The sequence below is a fragment of the Cladosporium halotolerans genome (genome assembly GCF_011745625.1).
Source record: "Cladosporium halotolerans strain TM138-S3 chromosome Unknown Sca4, whole genome shotgun sequence".
Lineage (NCBI taxonomy): Eukaryota > Fungi > Ascomycota > Dothideomycetes > Cladosporiales > Cladosporiaceae > Cladosporium > Cladosporium halotolerans.
Genome location: NW_027191455.1, coordinates 709,095 through 724,120, shown reverse-complemented (window position 1 = coordinate 724,120; position 15,026 = coordinate 709,095). Strand labels below are relative to the sequence as shown.

Genomic DNA, 15,026 nt, shown 5'->3' with positions numbered 1-15,026 from the left:
ACACCCATCTTGGGATACTGTCCGTTTTTCCGGGATTTGTGACATCCGCATTTTGCGATTCCGACGTTGAAAGTCGTTGCTCCTAGGTATCCTCACAGCACCATTGGGTCACCCTCCGTCTCTTTCTCAGCCTCGCCTGCACCAAACCTCATTCCGACCAGCCTGATGAACTCCCTCACACCCTCCGCCCGATCATCGTCCTCCTTCCCACTCCTCATCTTCTTGACAACCGCAAGCGCCTCTTTATCGCCCTTCTCCTTCGTCCACACGCCGCGCTGCCGCTCCTCCGGCTCCTCGACCTTGAACCCTCCCCTTCCTCCTCGTCCGCCTCTCCCACCGCGTCCTCTGCCCCGCCCACGGAAATTGAACGATTGAGGTCGCTCGAGCGAAGGCAGTGGAGGTCTACTCCAGGTCCGCTCTTCGCCGGGTCCGGGATCGAGAGTCAAGGCGTAGATTGCGCCGAGTTGGTCGTGGAGAGTCGGGTAGCGCGCCAATAAGCGTTTGAGCTCAGGGTCAGAGGCGAGAGTGGAGAAGTCGGGTTTCGCTGTGCGCTGCTTTGTGCCTGGGCGGTCGGGTTTGGCTTGGGCGGGTTGGTTTGGTTGCTGAGGATGCTGCTGGGCCTCGGCCTCATGTTGGGCTTTGTGTGGTTTGTAGCATTTGATTGAGCAGCTGATGGAGGGTCAGATAATTGTCTGTGAGAGAAAGTAAGGTATGGAGAGAGCGTACTATCTCAGCTCGCATGTCGGGCACTTGTATTTTGATTCTGCCCCGTGGCAGATGCCGCAGAGAATTGCCATGTCTGATAGCGCATGGCTCTGCTACTCACATCAAGCAGAGTGACAGGGTGCTGATTAGCATGTTTTGGTGAATAAGACAAGTCGCAACCGCTGGTGTCGAGGTGGGCGCGGCAAAGCATGTGAAAGCGTCGATCGGATTGCGGCGAAGCACCTCCGAAAGTTGCATGACGAGCAGTCGCCGTCTGCTCCAGGCGACTGTGCGACATTTGATCTGTCTCTCAACCACGAACACACTTCCCGCCGACAATGCCTCCCGCACGCTACCGCAGTCTTCTAGATCTCGCCATGAGCCGCACAGCCTACACTTGTAACTCTTGCTCGCGAACTCTTCTCCGCCAACGAGCCTTCTTCCGGCCCCAGCAGCAGCAATCCCGCCTTGTTCAGACGTCGCAGAGAACACGCCAGAATGCCGCGCCCAATATGGCGGAAGTGCGCAGACAGTTCGACAAGCGCAACGAGAACACGATCTACTACACACTCTCTATCATCCTCGGCACCGTGGCGCTATCCTATGGATCCGTACCGCTGTACAAGACGATTTGCCAGCAGACTGGCTGGGGAGGACAGCCTATTCAGTCCTCGGTTCACACCTCGCCGAGCGAAGAGGAAGACATTGCCGCAAAACTCACACCCGTAACCTCCTCGCGACGACTACGCATCACGTTCCAGGGCTCGACGTCGGACGTATTACCGTGGAAGTTCACGCCTCAACAAAGAGAGGTGCGCGTCTTGCCCGGAGAGACGGCGTTGGCGTTCTACACTGCTACAAACAAGAGCGATGAAGACGTGATTGGTGTTGCGACGTACAGTGTGACGCCTGGGCAGGTTGCGCCGTATTTCAGCAAGATCCAGTGTTTCTGTTTTGAGGAGCAGCGGCTCAACAAGGGCGAGACGGTGGACATGCCTGTTTTCTTCTACATCGATCCGGAGTTCCTGAAGGACCCTGCCATGAAGGGTATTGATACCATCACGCTCAACTACACTTTCTTCAGTAAGTTTGACGGGTGTTTCTTGTTGCGACAAACACTGACAATCACACAGAAGCGAAGTACGACAAGAGCGGCCATCTGTCACCCGTCCCTGGAATGTAATTTGACGATCTGATCGACTTTGTACTCATATGTAATGGCCGACCGACGGTGGAGCCTTTTCACGCAGCCTTCACCTCACCGCAATTCCTCATGCCATCTCACCTCACGCATCATTCCCACTCGCCGGCACACCCTCCGTCCCACGCCCAAGATCCTCACCAAACCTCTGTCCGCCCACATAGAGCGGCTTGCAATCCTGCAAACAGAAAATCATCCTTGCCCACTCAGTACTACTCGGGTTCCTCCACGCGTGCATCGTCGCACGCTGCACCATCACATCTCCACGGCCCATAAGCTGCGTCTCGCCCGAGTCCAGCACGCTCTCAATCTGGCCCTCTAGCACAATGCCATAATCCACCGACTGCGTGCGGTGCATCATGCACGTGTAATTCGGCGCGAAATCGACGTAGCGCAGCACCGTGCCGCCGCCGGACACCAGGCCCAGCTTGCCGCCGGACTCGTCCATTTTCTTGTCGTGCGCCGCGACGTCGGCGTCGCCGTTAAGGTCGGGCGGGAATTGCGTCGTGTAGGCGACGGACATGCCGAGCTTTTGCTCGTCGTACTGGTGCCAATTGACGGGGCGCGAGGAGTGGATGATCGCTTTGCCGGACTTGTCGTCGTGGCCGGTCAGATAGGCGGTTGGGCCGGGGAGGTTTTGGGGGATTTGGTTTGGGGTTGGGTTGCGGGTGGGAGACATCTTGTGGAAGCTTGGGCAAGGTGTCTTGTTTGATGCTGTTTGCTGGCGAGATTTGAAAGAGATCAAATGTACAGATGTATGCTTAGATTCGAGGACACAACCAGGTGTACTTTTCTGACCGTTTTGTCTAATCGCCGTGAGGTGGTGGGTCATTCGGCCTCGGAAGGAGGGGTAGACGTGCTTCGAGCTGTAACGCGCCTGCAGGAACGCGCATCATTTGGCGGACCCTTCCACCTCGATGTGGATTTTTGCACTTTCCAATCTCGATCATGGTCTTATGCGATCGTTCCTACGAGTACTGTTAACAGGCACCGGAGCTCTACGGTGCTTTTGCAATCGCCATACCTCTATACCTCACTGGTCAATTCATCGCGCAGTAAGACAGCTCACACACTGTACTAGTAGGACAGATCACCTCAACAATGGCCGTTCGAACAGAGGACTTGAGGCCTGGATAGCTCGACTTGACGCAAGACTCCAGCAAGACTTGGAGTGGCACCGATTTGAGCTTTCAACTGTCATGAATACTAATCAATGAACAGATCACTCAGCCAAAACAGTTCCCCGACGCACCCCCATCTCCACCTCAAAACTCCACCGCCCTACAGCATAAAATCGGATTATCCCTCACCGCGCCAACTTTGAACTTCCTATCCGCATCCGCATAATCTGGATCATCGAGCAACTTCGCAAAATGCCACAAGCTCGGGTACCAGACCAATGCCACGTCCTCCCAAACGCCTGAGCCTCCCGCCTGCGGATCCGCAACCTTAGCGCCCTCACTTGCGCGCGAAGACCAGTCCGTGACGCCACTGCCGTGGAACTGAGCTTCGCCGCCGTACCGCGAACCGATGGAGGCGCTGAAGGCGGCGATGTAGTTGAAGAAGCGCGCGCGTTGGCCGGGGTTGTAGGCCATGAGGTTGAACATGTTCACTGGGCCAGAGTGGTTGGTGCCGAAGGTTTGGATGAAGGTTTTGATTGGGGTGTGAGGATTGGCTTTTGGGGCTCCGAGTGGGGTGGCGGAGAGGGCGAGGGAGAACTCGACGTCGGATGGTGGATTTGAGGCAAGGAGGCTGGTGTGGTCTGAAGGGCTCCAACCTGGAGGTAGGACTGTCGGAACAGCAGAGGATCGTCTGGTATCGTTCTCCGAGAGACTGGAGAGTTGGGCGTCGTCGACTGGCGCTGTGATAGACCAGCGGTCGGCCACGCCATTCTCGAGGTAAGTCGGCATGGCGAGAGGATCGTTAGGTGTGGCGCTGGCGATGACGAGGTAGTCCCATCGTTTCATCTGCGAACCAGAGCCGGTGAGAGCATCGAGGGATATCTTTGGACTGTGAACCCAGTGTTCGCAATGCCCAACGTAGTAAGGGCGATGAGAGGCAGGTGCAGAACGGATAGCGTTCAGAAACACGTTCTCGTCAGAGACGGAAACAAGGTGGAAAGTAACTGGTGCCATCGTTTATTCGGTTCTTGGTTGGATGTGCTGCAAGTCATGCTGGAAGGTCGAGAGCTACTTATATCAAGCCTCGACAGAACCGTGTCGCAATGCGTGTCGCCTGTTACAGGCATCGGTCGAAGAGTGTCTCTACAGTACCAGCCTACCAATGTCTTGATACAGACACCGCCGCTGAGACAGCACTACATGACTAAGTCATGTAAGCATCTGTCTGGTGCCATAGTTCGTTTTGGATAAGTTACGGGCGTAAGGCTCGAAGGATTCGCCTTGCGACCAGAGCTTACTCTGCTTTTTAAATCTCGGACTTGTCTACGTCGGCGGCGGACTTACAAAAATCTGAATAGAACAGTATCGCATCGTCGGCTACAGCAGAAACTTAACCAAAACGATCGCTTCCGTGTCACCTTGACTGTTGTTGCGATGAATGAAGTTGTAAGCTATATGTAATGTATCAAGCAGTGGATGACATCACAGGTTTCGGTGAATCTCCATGAGCTCTTAAAATGCAGTTCCCTTGGTCCAGATATCCTACGGACATCAATTGATCGATTATAATAATCAACCTGTTGGCTACAATGTCCGCATCAACAGCGCGAAACTACTTAATCACCGGTGGCGCTCGAGGCATTGGCCGGGGGCTCAGCCGCCTCCTACTCCAATCCGGCCACCGCGTATGCATCCTTGACAACAACGTCGAAGAACTCGACCACACCGCAGCCACTTTTTCCAAGAAATACACGCGAGGACGCGACTTCGACACCGTAACTTGCAACCTCCGGCAACCGTCCGAAATCACCTCCGCAGTCCAATCAGCCAGCAAACTCTTTGACGGCCACCTTGACGTCCTCGTCAACAATGCGGGCTACACAGCCGGGGTCGGCGGCGCGAATATTTCCGACATGACGCTCGAACTCTGGCATGCAACTCTGGAGACGAATCTCACAGCTCCAATGCTCATGAGCCAGCATTGCACGCCCCTGTTGGCCAAATCCTCATCTCGCCCGTCTGGTGGCAACATCATTCACATCTCGTCGACACGCGCGACCATGTCCGAGCCAGACAGCGAGGCCTATGCTACCACAAAAGCAGGGCTACTTGGTCTGTCGCAGAGCATGGCTGTATCGCTCGCGCCTCGTGGTGTGCGCGTGAACGCTATCATTCCTGGCTGGATTCATGTGGAGAACGAGTGCAAGGAAGCTGATGAGCAGGGGCGGAAGTGGGAGGATGGGCTCAGTGAGATGGATCATGCGTGGCATTTGACTGGGCGAGTGGGGAAGGTGGAAGACATTTTGCGGGCTGTGCAGTATCTCTCTGAGAATGACGGTGTGACTGGGACGGAGATGGTGGTTGATGGTGGTGTGACGAGGAAAATGGTATATCCAGAAGAGTAGATCAGCATTGGGAGACCTCTGTTAATCAATTTTGGATGAAAAAGGGAAAATACACAAACAGTATTCGTAGCCAATCGACTCCAATGCGGTGGGATGGTGACACCAAGAACTTGAAGACCAACTGCTAGACTTGAACAAAGAAACATGATTGTTTTGACAGTGAGTCCGGTCAAAGCCTCCTGCGTCTGCATTTGGCGAATGCCTCGACTCCTTTGTTGTTTGACCATGAATCTGGCAAAACGGCATTTGAGATTTACTTGACCCTGTCGAGTACCCAATGCTGCTGGAGAGCGAAGCGCGTAGGCATGTCGGAACTTACCAGATTCCTCGAGCAAGACCTGCTGAAGTGTCAATTGTTGGAGCATCAGCTATTTCTGGGTGAGTGCCATGTATGAATGCTGAATATCCTTCCCTTTGGGTGTGTCGCTGTGCTGATGTCTTGCAAGTATGATACTCCCACTATCATGAAATCGTTGTGTGCTCACCATCTCTTTCGTCGTAGATGACGATCGTCTCCGGCGTAATAGACGTGACGACATTTCTCAACTATCGTGTATTCGCTTCCAAGCAGACTGGTAGGAAAAGCTACGGATGCTCACGCAAGACGCCCGGCTGACCAATTCCGCAGGGAACTTCCTGTTCCTCGCAGTATATGTTACCGGCAGGGAGCCGCCAGGATCGAAAATGGAACAAAATGTTGTCGCTTCGATCTTTTTGTATGGCAACCCCTCGACCGAAATCAAGTGAGATTGATCCGACCTGACCTTGCACAGCTTCTGCCTAGGCAATTTTTTATTCGGCAGTCTGGCTCACTACGCTCGTCCTAGAAAGCGGGCGTGGCTTCTTTTGACAAATTTTGTCCAGACCTCCCTGGTACTAACAGCTGCTGCGATCCAATGGATCACTGGGCCTGCGGAAGCAACTGGGGTAACAGTCTTCATGATTGTGGCTCTCCTTTCGCTCGCAGCCTCAGGTCAGACCAGCCTGGCGGTCACTGTGGGATTGGCTGAGCTGAATACGACAATGGTCACGGGTGCCATGGTAGGTACAGTACCAGTGCTGCAGGCATCGCGAATCGCAATTGACCGTTGGTCTAGATCTCCACCTTGAACAACCCACGACTCCTTGACAGGGGCAATTTGCCGCGCAAACGCCGTCTGACGTTCATCGCCTCATACGGAGCCGGCTGCTTACTCGGTGGATTTCTCGTGCTGCAGCCTGCGGCGATGTTGTTCCTCGCTTCCGTGGCCAAGCTCGCTATCAGCGCTTCCTTCGTACTGAACAGAGGGTCATCCGCGGGATTCGATGAGGAGACGTTGGCGGCAGAGGAGAATTACGGGCTCGCGAGTCCAGGACTGAAGCTCGCTTGGGGCGACTAATGCAGAAAAAATCCTTGGTGGATCGTGTGGTTGCACACCGGAACGGACGGCGAAGTTGGCGTTGTCGGAGGTCACCGCTCGCGTTGATAGAAGGCGTGAAGGGGTCAGGGTGAGACGAAATATTACCTTATGGCAAAGCTCGGCGGTGTCTTGAAGACTAGACGGAAGCGGTATGATGCAGCGAGATACCCCAGACAATAGATGACCGGGGATGTCCCAAGTGCAGGGTTTGCACGTGGTCTGGAGGTCGTTCACAGCGCCGCGGGACAGAGGTCGAGGTGGTTACACGGCACTACCTAGCGCAGGTCCGGCGCAGCGTGCATATATGACAAATGATGGGGTTTACTTAAGGTAATGCGAGAGTAGAAGCATAACCATGAAGCTTTCCGGAAAAAGACTTCAGCAATCTCTTGTCAGGTCATGACTGAGATGACGGAGGGCTTCCTCAGCCATCAGAAGGATCGTTGCATGTGTTCCAGCGGCGGCGTGGAGGGATCGAGGCTCTGCAGATGAGTGTGGGGAAGCGAGAGCGGCGCGCAAGATGCGTCGGCCGCCTCCGATATCCGCCCTTGCAACTCCCCTCCCACCAGAGCTCTGCCGCAGGCCAGACACGCCACGCGATAAGAGATATCCTCAACCCAATCTTGACTACAAGTATCATCCGTAGGTCCCTCTTGCAGCTTTCTGTCTGCGCAGAAGCTCCGATTCATTTCCTTCCACCGGCTTCCCTGAACCTTCCTATTCACGCATCCGTCCCAAACCCCTCCATTCGCGATCGAGATACCATCCAGATTCGCCAGGAACCAACGATAACATTGCGCCTCACCAATTCCTTTAACGCTCCCCAACATGCCCGCACAACTCGCCTCAGCCCGCTACGGCAAGGACAACGTCCGCCTCTACAAAGTCCAGCGCAATTCCGACCAAACCCAAGATGTCACGGAAATGACCGTCTGCACATTGCTCGAAGGCGACATCGCCGCCTCGTGGACGCACGCCGACAACACCAATATTGTCGCGACCGACACGCAGAAGCAGACCATCTACGTGACCGCAAAGCTGAACCCCGTCAACCCGCCCGAGCTCTTCGCCGCCATTCTCGGCCAGCACTACATTGATACCTACCCGCACATCACCGCCGCGCACGTCGACATCATCGTGCACCGCTGGGCGCGCATGGAGGTCGACGGTAAACCCCACCCGCACTCCTTCCTCCGCGACGGCGCTGAGACGAGGACCGTCCAGGCCGTGGCGCGGCGAGGCGAGGGCATCAGCATCCGCAGCGGGATCAAGGGCCTGTTGGTGCTGAAGAGCACGGGCTCGCAGTTCTGGGGCTTCCATAGGGACGAGTACACGCGGTTGCCGGAGACGTGGGATCGCATCCTGAGCACAGAGGTCGAAGCGGGCTGGCATTGGAAGCGGTTCGGCAGCGTCGAGGAGGTCAAGAAGGATCAGGAAAGCTTCAACAAGGCATGGGAGGATGCGCGCAGGATCACGCTCGAGACTTTTGCGAAAGAGAACAGCCCTAGTGTGCAGAACACCATGTACCTCATGGGCGAGCAAATCCTTGAGGCTGCGCCGAAGGTTGAGGCCGTCGAGTACAGCTTGCCCAACAAGCACTATTTCGAGATCGGTAAGTCTGCTTGTATGTTCCGTTTGGCTGCTTAGGCGGTTGCTGACCTCCTCTTCCAGACCTCAGCTGGTTCAAGGGCCTCAAGAACACCGGCGAAGACGCAGAGGTGTACGCCCCTCAGACCGACCCCAATGGCCTGATCCAATGTACCATCACGCGCAGCAACGCCAGCCCCAAACTCTGATTCTTTTTCCGCCGCGTTATAGCTTCTCGTAGTCCTCGCATTCCCGCATGTAGATGGTCACGGCCGTCCAGCAAACCTAGATCTTACAAATAGCTTTATTCATATAGTACAGCTAGAAGATACCCGTTTGAACTCCTCGCAACGCTTTCAATGCGAATTTCTTTCCATGACATAGCTGTACAATTCTCGCTCCCGGAACGCCGTATTTTGCTGCCATATATCTCCCCTCATGACGACGCAGGCGGAGGCGCCACCTTCTGCATCGTTGCCTGAACCTCAGGCATGTCCGCTATGCTGCTCTTCTCGCCGTCCAGTCGGAGAATGTTCTGCTTGTAGGGATGCGCGGCGCCCTCGAAACCTGCGAGACAAGAAGAAAAAATCGTCAGCATGGCGCGCCTTAGCCACCAAAACCCCCCCTCACGAAACAAACTCACACTTCAGCCTCGCCATCCGATCATCCCTCAGCCTGTTCTTCGGCAGCATGCCCCTGACCGCACGCCTGAGGATCTCGCCGCCGCCCCACTTCTCCATCATCTTCTCCATCGTGATCTCCTTCAGGCTGCCCGGCCGCGTCGTGTGCGAGTAGTACTTCTTCTTCTGCATCTTCTTGCCCGTCGTGTGCAGCTGCGCCAGCCCCGTCGCGACCACGTAGTCGCCGCAGTCTGTGCTGGGGTCGTAGATGGGTTTGTGCTTGCCCATGAGCGTGAGCGCGATCGAGGAGGCCAGGCGGCCGAGAGGGCGCGGGTCGCTGCTGGCGTCGACGTGGTGCCAGGCGCGAGAGTAGGCGAGGCGGGTCTGGAGTAGGGGGTGTTAGAGGGTTGTTTTTGGGGGACTGCGTAGGACGGTGGTGGTGTGGTCGTACCTTGCCTACGAATTGGGACATTGCGGCGATGGTCGGAGCCCTGGAGGGCGCAAGGATTGGTGATAGGAGGTTCCTGAGAAGCAAGTATTCTGCGCAAAGAGGTGTCGGGTCGCGGTAGATTCGGGGTCGAGTTTTGAGTGCCTGTGTCGTTCAATGCGATATGGGTGCGCCGTTCTGCGAGGGCGACTTCAAAGGTTCCCAATCGGGCAAGGGCGTGCAAGACTCCCGGTCCCCGAACTGCTGGCCCTCCGCTCGCTCGCTCGCAGCCGAGCGTCCCGCATTACAAACCAATCAACCCCACCAAGTAACGAGCATGTTGTCATTCATAGATAGACGATCATCAATTAAATTGTTCGAGCCGTTGCACACAAAGATTTGGCAGCCATGATACCACCATTCGAGACTACGTTCGCCGTTCCGCTTAGTTGCGAGGCATGCATCAAAGCCGTTTCAACATCGCTCTACAAACTAGATGGTATGGCAACCGGGAAGAGGGCCACACAACGCCACGGCTAATAAATCTCCAAGGCATTAGCGATGTCTCCGCCGACCTCAAGGCGCAGCTTGTATCCGTAACCGGAAACGCCGCTCCCTCTGCCATCGTAGCCGCCATCCAAGACACAGGTCGCGACGCCATCCTCCGAGGATCTGGCAAAGGCGAGAGCGCCGCTGTCTGCATTCTCGAGACACACTCTTCGGCCGTCAAGGACCATGTGCGCGGCCTCATCCGCATGGTGCAAGTCGGCCCCGCCATGACCCTCCTCGATATGACTCTGCGCGGCGTCAGCCCTGGAACCTACAATGTGACTGTGCGAGAGTCTGGTAACATCAGCGAAGGAGCGAAGAGCACGGGCGGCATCTGGGATCTGTTGCAGGCGAAGAAGGAACAGCCTCCCCGAACAGCAAAGGGCATATTTGGCACTATCGAGGTCGGGAAGAGCGGGCTGGGATCAGTGTTCCTGGACAAGCCAGTCCACATTTGGGAGATGATCGGCCGGAGTATTGTTGTGAGCAGGAAGACGGAGAGCTTTGACAAGGAAGACCCTGATACCCTTGTCGGCGTCATTGCGAGAAGTGCAGGAGTCTGGGACAACGATAAGACGGTGTGCAGCTGCAGTGGAAAGACCGTTTGGGAAGAGAGAGCCGAGCAGACTTCGAAGGGCATGCTTTAAAAAGTAATGGTGAAAATATGTGCTCAAGGGAAAGTTATTGACGATGCAACGCATGATGATGATGTGAGGGAAGTGAGGTAGCTACGATGCATGGGCGAACAGATGTATGCACGACCCTATAATTGTTGAACCTTCGACCATTGAGGTGCTCAATCATCCTTGGCTTGGCATCTCGTGATGATCTAGGAAGCCATATCTTATAGGCGCACTGCATAAGGGACATTCTCGTGCATTATATCACTCGAGACGAAAAGAATGCATCGGACCCCTCCTGATATCTGACCGGTATTATCGTAGACTAGCGATATTTCCAGAGTGCGGATGACATACTCTCGCCATCCACGCATGGAGGTGGCGCTGCGACAAGCGATGTGAATCCACTAAACACCTCAGAGCACGCTCGCAATTGAAATCACTGCGCGCACGAGGGCATTTCAGCAAATCATCGATGCCACATGTCGCTTGCCATGCTGTCGCAGAGTCAGTGTCGTCGCGTGGGCCTCCAATCAAAGCGACGAATCTGCGTCCTCAGCTAAGCGCCGGGCCTAAAATGGCTTGGAGCCAGCCCGAGCTGCATCTCGCCAACGAGCACAGCATACCGCTCGACCTCACGCTCACGACGAGCCAGTCATCGTCTCCAGCCGCCTGGGCCCTGTGCCTGGCGGGGATCGCCTTCGCTGTGCCGATGCAGTGACATGCCCGGCGTACCTCTCTTGCCATTGAGAGCCGCCCTCTACGCGCGCTTGGTATCTTGGAAGGCGCTGTTGCCGCCGCTGCTACGTCCTATTACTTACAGCCGCTCGGAACGGCGAGAGGTTTGCGATCTTCATGTTTCTTTCCCATGTCCGTCTCGTCTGCCGTTCCGTGTGAAGTTCGATGATCCTCAGCCTGGCCGGCGCTTCTATAGAGCACAGAAAGACATTCCGAGAGCCACTTTCTGAAAGCTTACGCATTTGCATGGTACGACAAGAAAAGCAACGAGCGACCTCTCTCTGAGAAGAATCTCCGTGGAGCTTGCAAGATGTCGCTTAAACAGGAGATCGAGACGTGGGTAGCAGCGCTGGCTGCATACGACAACAACGAGTTCGACAACGCTCTCAAATGCTTCGAGTGCATATCCGACACATCGAAGATCCTTTTCAACCTCGGAGTAATCCATGCCACGCTGGGCGAGCATGAGAGAGCCGTCGAATGCTATCAAAGGGCCGTCCAACTGGACCAGTATCTTGCAGTCGCCTACTTCCAGCAAGGCGTCAGCAACTTCCTTCTCGGCGACTTCGAAGAAGCACTGGCAAACTTCAACGATACACTCTTGTACCTGCGTGGAAATCGATGGATAGACTACGATCAGCTCGGACTTAAGTTCAAGCTTTATTCTTGCGAGGTGCTCTTCAACCGTGGCCTGTGTTACATCTATTTGCAACAAAAAGATGCTGGTCTGCAGGACATGATGTTCGCTGCTCGCGAAAAGGCAGTCCTCGACCACGACGTTATCGACGAGGCTATCAAAGAACAAGCCGAGGGCTACACTGTCTTCTCCATCCCCGTCGGCGTCATCTACCGTCCAAATGAAGCAAAAGTGAAGAATCTGAAGAAGCAAGATTACCTCGGCAAGGCCCGACTGGTGGCGGCGCACGATCAGCAGCAGCGACATAACGACCCGCGAAGACAAGCAGCACTCGCCGCGATGGGCATAGACGATAGACCCGGCGAGAAGCTGTCGTATGCTGCTCTTAACTTGGTAAAACCTGGCTTGTCAAGTAGGTCACGCCAACAGTCGGAGCCACCGATGCATCGCAATGTGTTCCCGCCTACTCCACCGCCTGAGCTTGAGCGGCCAGAGCCTGTCCAGCCACACAAGCGGAGATCTACAGAAAGTCTCGGTTCGCAGAAGTCTGGCATTCAGGCGTCGAGGCCAGCAGCAAAGCCTCTACGACTAGAACTAGGCGCAGCGGCCTTCGATCAAAAGGCCCAATCCGAGCGTCCGAGATTGGGAACCAAGCGATCGGAATCAGAGAGACCGCAACCACGACGAGAATTTTCAGACAGCTCGATAAGGACCCACGAGAGCGTACGGCGCTCATCCCATCGCAGCAATACCTACGACCACGTTTCCGAAGTCCACATCCACCCCGATCCAATCGAAGCTCACAGCACGACCGCGCCAACCTCAATATCCTCGCCACCATCCTCTTACACTAGACCCAATTCTCAACATACCCGTTCCCGGTCTGGCGCCTACTCGCTGCAGACCGCTCATGACTCCATCATCGAAGAACCAGAAGGCGAGAGCGAAGGTTTCGACACGTCTTCCACGCTCTCGGCTTCGCCACCGCTGGCCTATGAAATCGTCTCACCGCACAAGCACCGCTCCCGACCACGGCATCACCGCTCCCAATCTCGCCGCAATGGACCACCTGCCATGCGCAAAATTCGCGTCAAAGTACACGCGCCAGAAGATACGCGGTACGTGATGACCGGCGCTGCGCCGGTGTTCAACGAACTAGCGGAGCAGGTGATGCTCAAGTTCGGGCTGAAGGGCGACGTTCGATTACGGATCAAAGACGAAGACGGCGACATGGTCACTGTCGGTGATCAGGACGATTTGGACCTTGCAATTTTAACTTGCAAGGAAGCAGCGGCGCTGGAGAAGGCGGAAATGGGCAAGATGGAGATTTGGGTCAAGGACGTGCAAGTGGAAATGATCTAATGTGCCATTTTTGTGGTTGCTATCTCATCTGGCAGGGCGTTGCATTTCTTTACGATATCCCGGGCTGTGCGTAGATGCGGCCTTTACTCGCTAATGATCGCTGGTACATACATGCATGAAATGACGATACGACAGATTCAATTGCCTGAAGCCTGAAGCTATCCATCGTGGGGTGACTGAGGCTTGCCTTCTTCGACATCACGAGATGCCGCCGCCCTTTCTGAACCACCTCAGACTTCTAATGAATCGGAATCTTGCGCATATTCTCATCAAGGCGAAACGGAGCATATCATGAGACTTGACCCCACGAACATCTTCGAGCAGCTGACCACACTGGACACATACTGAGTTCGAAGATCGGACGGCACCGGCTGCTCTCGCATCCGGAGTCCAGACCGGTACCCATGATTATGCGATTAGCAACAATGCAGCCCTACAAGTGACAGCGAGCTCTGTACTGTAAGCATTGCCGCCCATGTCTCCTCAGACGCGGACCGCACATGACACCCACCTCGCTACCTCGCTCTCACTCCGCTCCGCGGTCCAGCCTTACGCATGATTATCTGATCAGGAGCTGTCAGTCTCTGGTACCTCTCCATGGAGCGGACGCCGCAGCAGGCGCCGGCGGGGGTACGAGCAGAAAGTATCGGATGACTGTACAGCAGGGTCTCCTGAGTTGACCGCTGGTTCCGCTTCCGCTCGACAGGTCAGACCACTGCGGCTGCAGGGCGCATGTGTGGTGTTATTATTATTAAGGTGCTGCCTCCGCCGTAACCGCGACGCCCTCGTGGGACGCCCGTCTTACATGTGTGCTGTAAGGCGTTTGAGACGTTGTTGCCTTGCAGTGGACACATGCGGGCGGGACGGTGTCGATGCGACGCTGCAAGTCGGCGGACAGCGAGACATTGGCCGTTTCCGGAATCAGCTGCTAGTGCACGCGAGCTGAAGTGCAGGTAAAGAGCGTTTGCAATAATCTACTTGAAGAGCGATATCGGCTGCCTCGTACACAACGGCTTCGTTCCCCGACGGGCAAGCGGCTGACAACATCGTAGCCAGCGCGGAGCGCGCGTCTCTACTCCACGAGTGTGGAGAGCAGTGCATGGCAACCCATCGCCGAGCCACCACCAGGCCGCGACTGTGCTGCGGTCTGCCACTGCACGTATCGCCAAGCCAAACACACCGACCAGCGCACCGCAGCGCAGGGCGAAGTTCCACCGACCCGACGCGCGACGTGCTTGCGTGGGCAATTGCGCGAGCGCAAACTCCACCGCCCTCCTTCCCCAGAGCGTGGGGGATATGGAGACACGATCGCACCAGGGTGGAGAGAGGCGCGAGTTGAGATGCCGAGCGGACGAACCAGCTTCGTCGATGCGTCGCCAAGATGGCAAGCCGCTCAGATCATGGTATCCGCACATATCCCGTCACGTGCATTGATCTCGCGTTCCTTCGCGAACAGACGGTGGAGGAACGCAAACGGCAGGCTGATTTGTGTACACGCGAGCGCGCCTTGACTCCATTGTCCCTTGTGTATCCACCGCCGTAACGGTGAACGCGGAATGAGCAAGGCTGCACGCGCGCTCAGCTTGCATATCTCCGAAGGCAGATACCGTCCCGTCGAACAGTCTACTCGAGACCGAGCCCCATCAGCCGAGAC

The 15,026-nt window shown here is 55.7% G+C and overlaps 10 protein-coding genes across 10 annotated transcripts; 6 read left to right on the top strand and 4 right to left on the bottom strand.

Moving 5' to 3' along the window:
• Window positions 1-92: 92 nt before the first annotated feature.
• WHR41_01725 (uncharacterized protein) lies at window positions 93-897 on the bottom strand (the record flags this gene model as incomplete). The annotated part of the gene is made up of 2 exons (XM_069370331.1): window positions 727-897; window positions 93-669 (listed from the first exon to the last, which is right to left on the bottom strand). The coding sequence occupies exons 1-2, from the start codon at window positions 795-797 to the stop codon at window positions 93-95; spliced, it is 648 nt and encodes a 215-aa protein (XP_069232749.1). The 5' UTR covers window positions 798-897.
• Window positions 898-903: 6 nt separating this feature from the next.
• Window positions 904-2,706, top strand: WHR41_01723 (uncharacterized protein). The gene is made up of 2 exons (XM_069370329.1): window positions 904-1,788; window positions 1,839-2,706. The coding sequence occupies exons 1-2, from the start codon at window positions 1,044-1,046 to the stop codon at window positions 1,886-1,888; spliced, it is 795 nt and encodes a 264-aa protein (XP_069232755.1). The 5' UTR covers window positions 904-1,043; the 3' UTR covers window positions 1,889-2,706.
• On the bottom strand, window positions 1,992-2,585 carry WHR41_01724 (uncharacterized protein; the record flags this gene model as incomplete). The annotated part of the gene is made up of 1 exon (XM_069370330.1): window positions 1,992-2,585. One exon carries the CDS (start codon window positions 2,583-2,585, stop codon window positions 1,992-1,994), a length of 594 nt encoding a protein of 197 aa, XP_069232748.1.
• A 465-nt stretch (window positions 2,707-3,171) lies between the features above and the next one.
• On the bottom strand, window positions 3,172-4,041 carry WHR41_01722 (uncharacterized protein; the record flags this gene model as incomplete). Its single annotated transcript, XM_069370328.1, has 1 exon — window positions 3,172-4,041. One exon carries the CDS (start codon window positions 4,039-4,041, stop codon window positions 3,172-3,174), a length of 870 nt encoding a protein of 289 aa, XP_069232754.1.
• A 575-nt stretch (window positions 4,042-4,616) lies between these two features.
• On the top strand, window positions 4,617-5,432 carry WHR41_01721 (uncharacterized protein; the record flags this gene model as incomplete). The annotated part of the gene is made up of 1 exon (XM_069370327.1): window positions 4,617-5,432. The coding sequence occupies one exon, from the start codon at window positions 4,617-4,619 to the stop codon at window positions 5,430-5,432; it is 816 nt and encodes a 271-aa protein (XP_069232753.1).
• Window positions 5,433-6,455: 1,023 nt separating this feature from the next.
• On the top strand, window positions 6,456-6,811 carry WHR41_01720 (uncharacterized protein; the record flags this gene model as incomplete). Its single annotated transcript, XM_069370326.1, has 2 exons — window positions 6,456-6,473; window positions 6,530-6,811. The coding sequence occupies 2 exons, from the start codon at window positions 6,456-6,458 to the stop codon at window positions 6,809-6,811; spliced, it is 300 nt and encodes a 99-aa protein (XP_069232752.1).
• Window positions 6,812-7,399: 588 nt separating this feature from the next.
• Window positions 7,400-8,770, top strand: WHR41_01719 (uncharacterized protein). Its single transcript, XM_069370325.1, has 2 exons — window positions 7,400-8,444; window positions 8,504-8,770. The coding sequence occupies exons 1-2, from the start codon at window positions 7,661-7,663 to the stop codon at window positions 8,626-8,628; spliced, it is 909 nt and encodes a 302-aa protein (XP_069232543.1). The 5' UTR covers window positions 7,400-7,660; the 3' UTR covers window positions 8,629-8,770.
• On the bottom strand, window positions 8,706-9,640 carry WHR41_01718 (mitochondrial 54S ribosomal protein uL13m). Its single transcript, XM_069370324.1, has 3 exons — window positions 9,491-9,640; window positions 9,063-9,423; window positions 8,706-8,986 (listed from the first exon to the last, which is right to left on the bottom strand). The coding sequence occupies exons 1-3, from the start codon at window positions 9,509-9,511 to the stop codon at window positions 8,856-8,858; spliced, it is 513 nt and encodes a 170-aa protein (XP_069232544.1). The 5' UTR covers window positions 9,512-9,640; the 3' UTR covers window positions 8,706-8,855.
• Window positions 9,641-9,779: 139 nt separating this feature from the next.
• On the top strand, window positions 9,780-10,818 carry WHR41_01717 (uncharacterized protein). Its single transcript, XM_069370323.1, has 2 exons — window positions 9,780-9,965; window positions 10,019-10,818. Exons 1-2 carry the CDS (start codon window positions 9,875-9,877, stop codon window positions 10,660-10,662), a joined length of 735 nt encoding a protein of 244 aa, XP_069232653.1. The 5' UTR covers window positions 9,780-9,874; the 3' UTR covers window positions 10,663-10,818.
• An 865-nt stretch (window positions 10,819-11,683) lies between these two features.
• Window positions 11,684-13,372, top strand: WHR41_01716 (uncharacterized protein; the record flags this gene model as incomplete). Its single annotated transcript, XM_069370322.1, has 1 exon — window positions 11,684-13,372. The coding sequence occupies one exon, from the start codon at window positions 11,684-11,686 to the stop codon at window positions 13,370-13,372; it is 1,689 nt and encodes a 562-aa protein (XP_069232542.1).
• Between the last annotated feature and the right edge of the window lie 1,654 nt (window positions 13,373-15,026).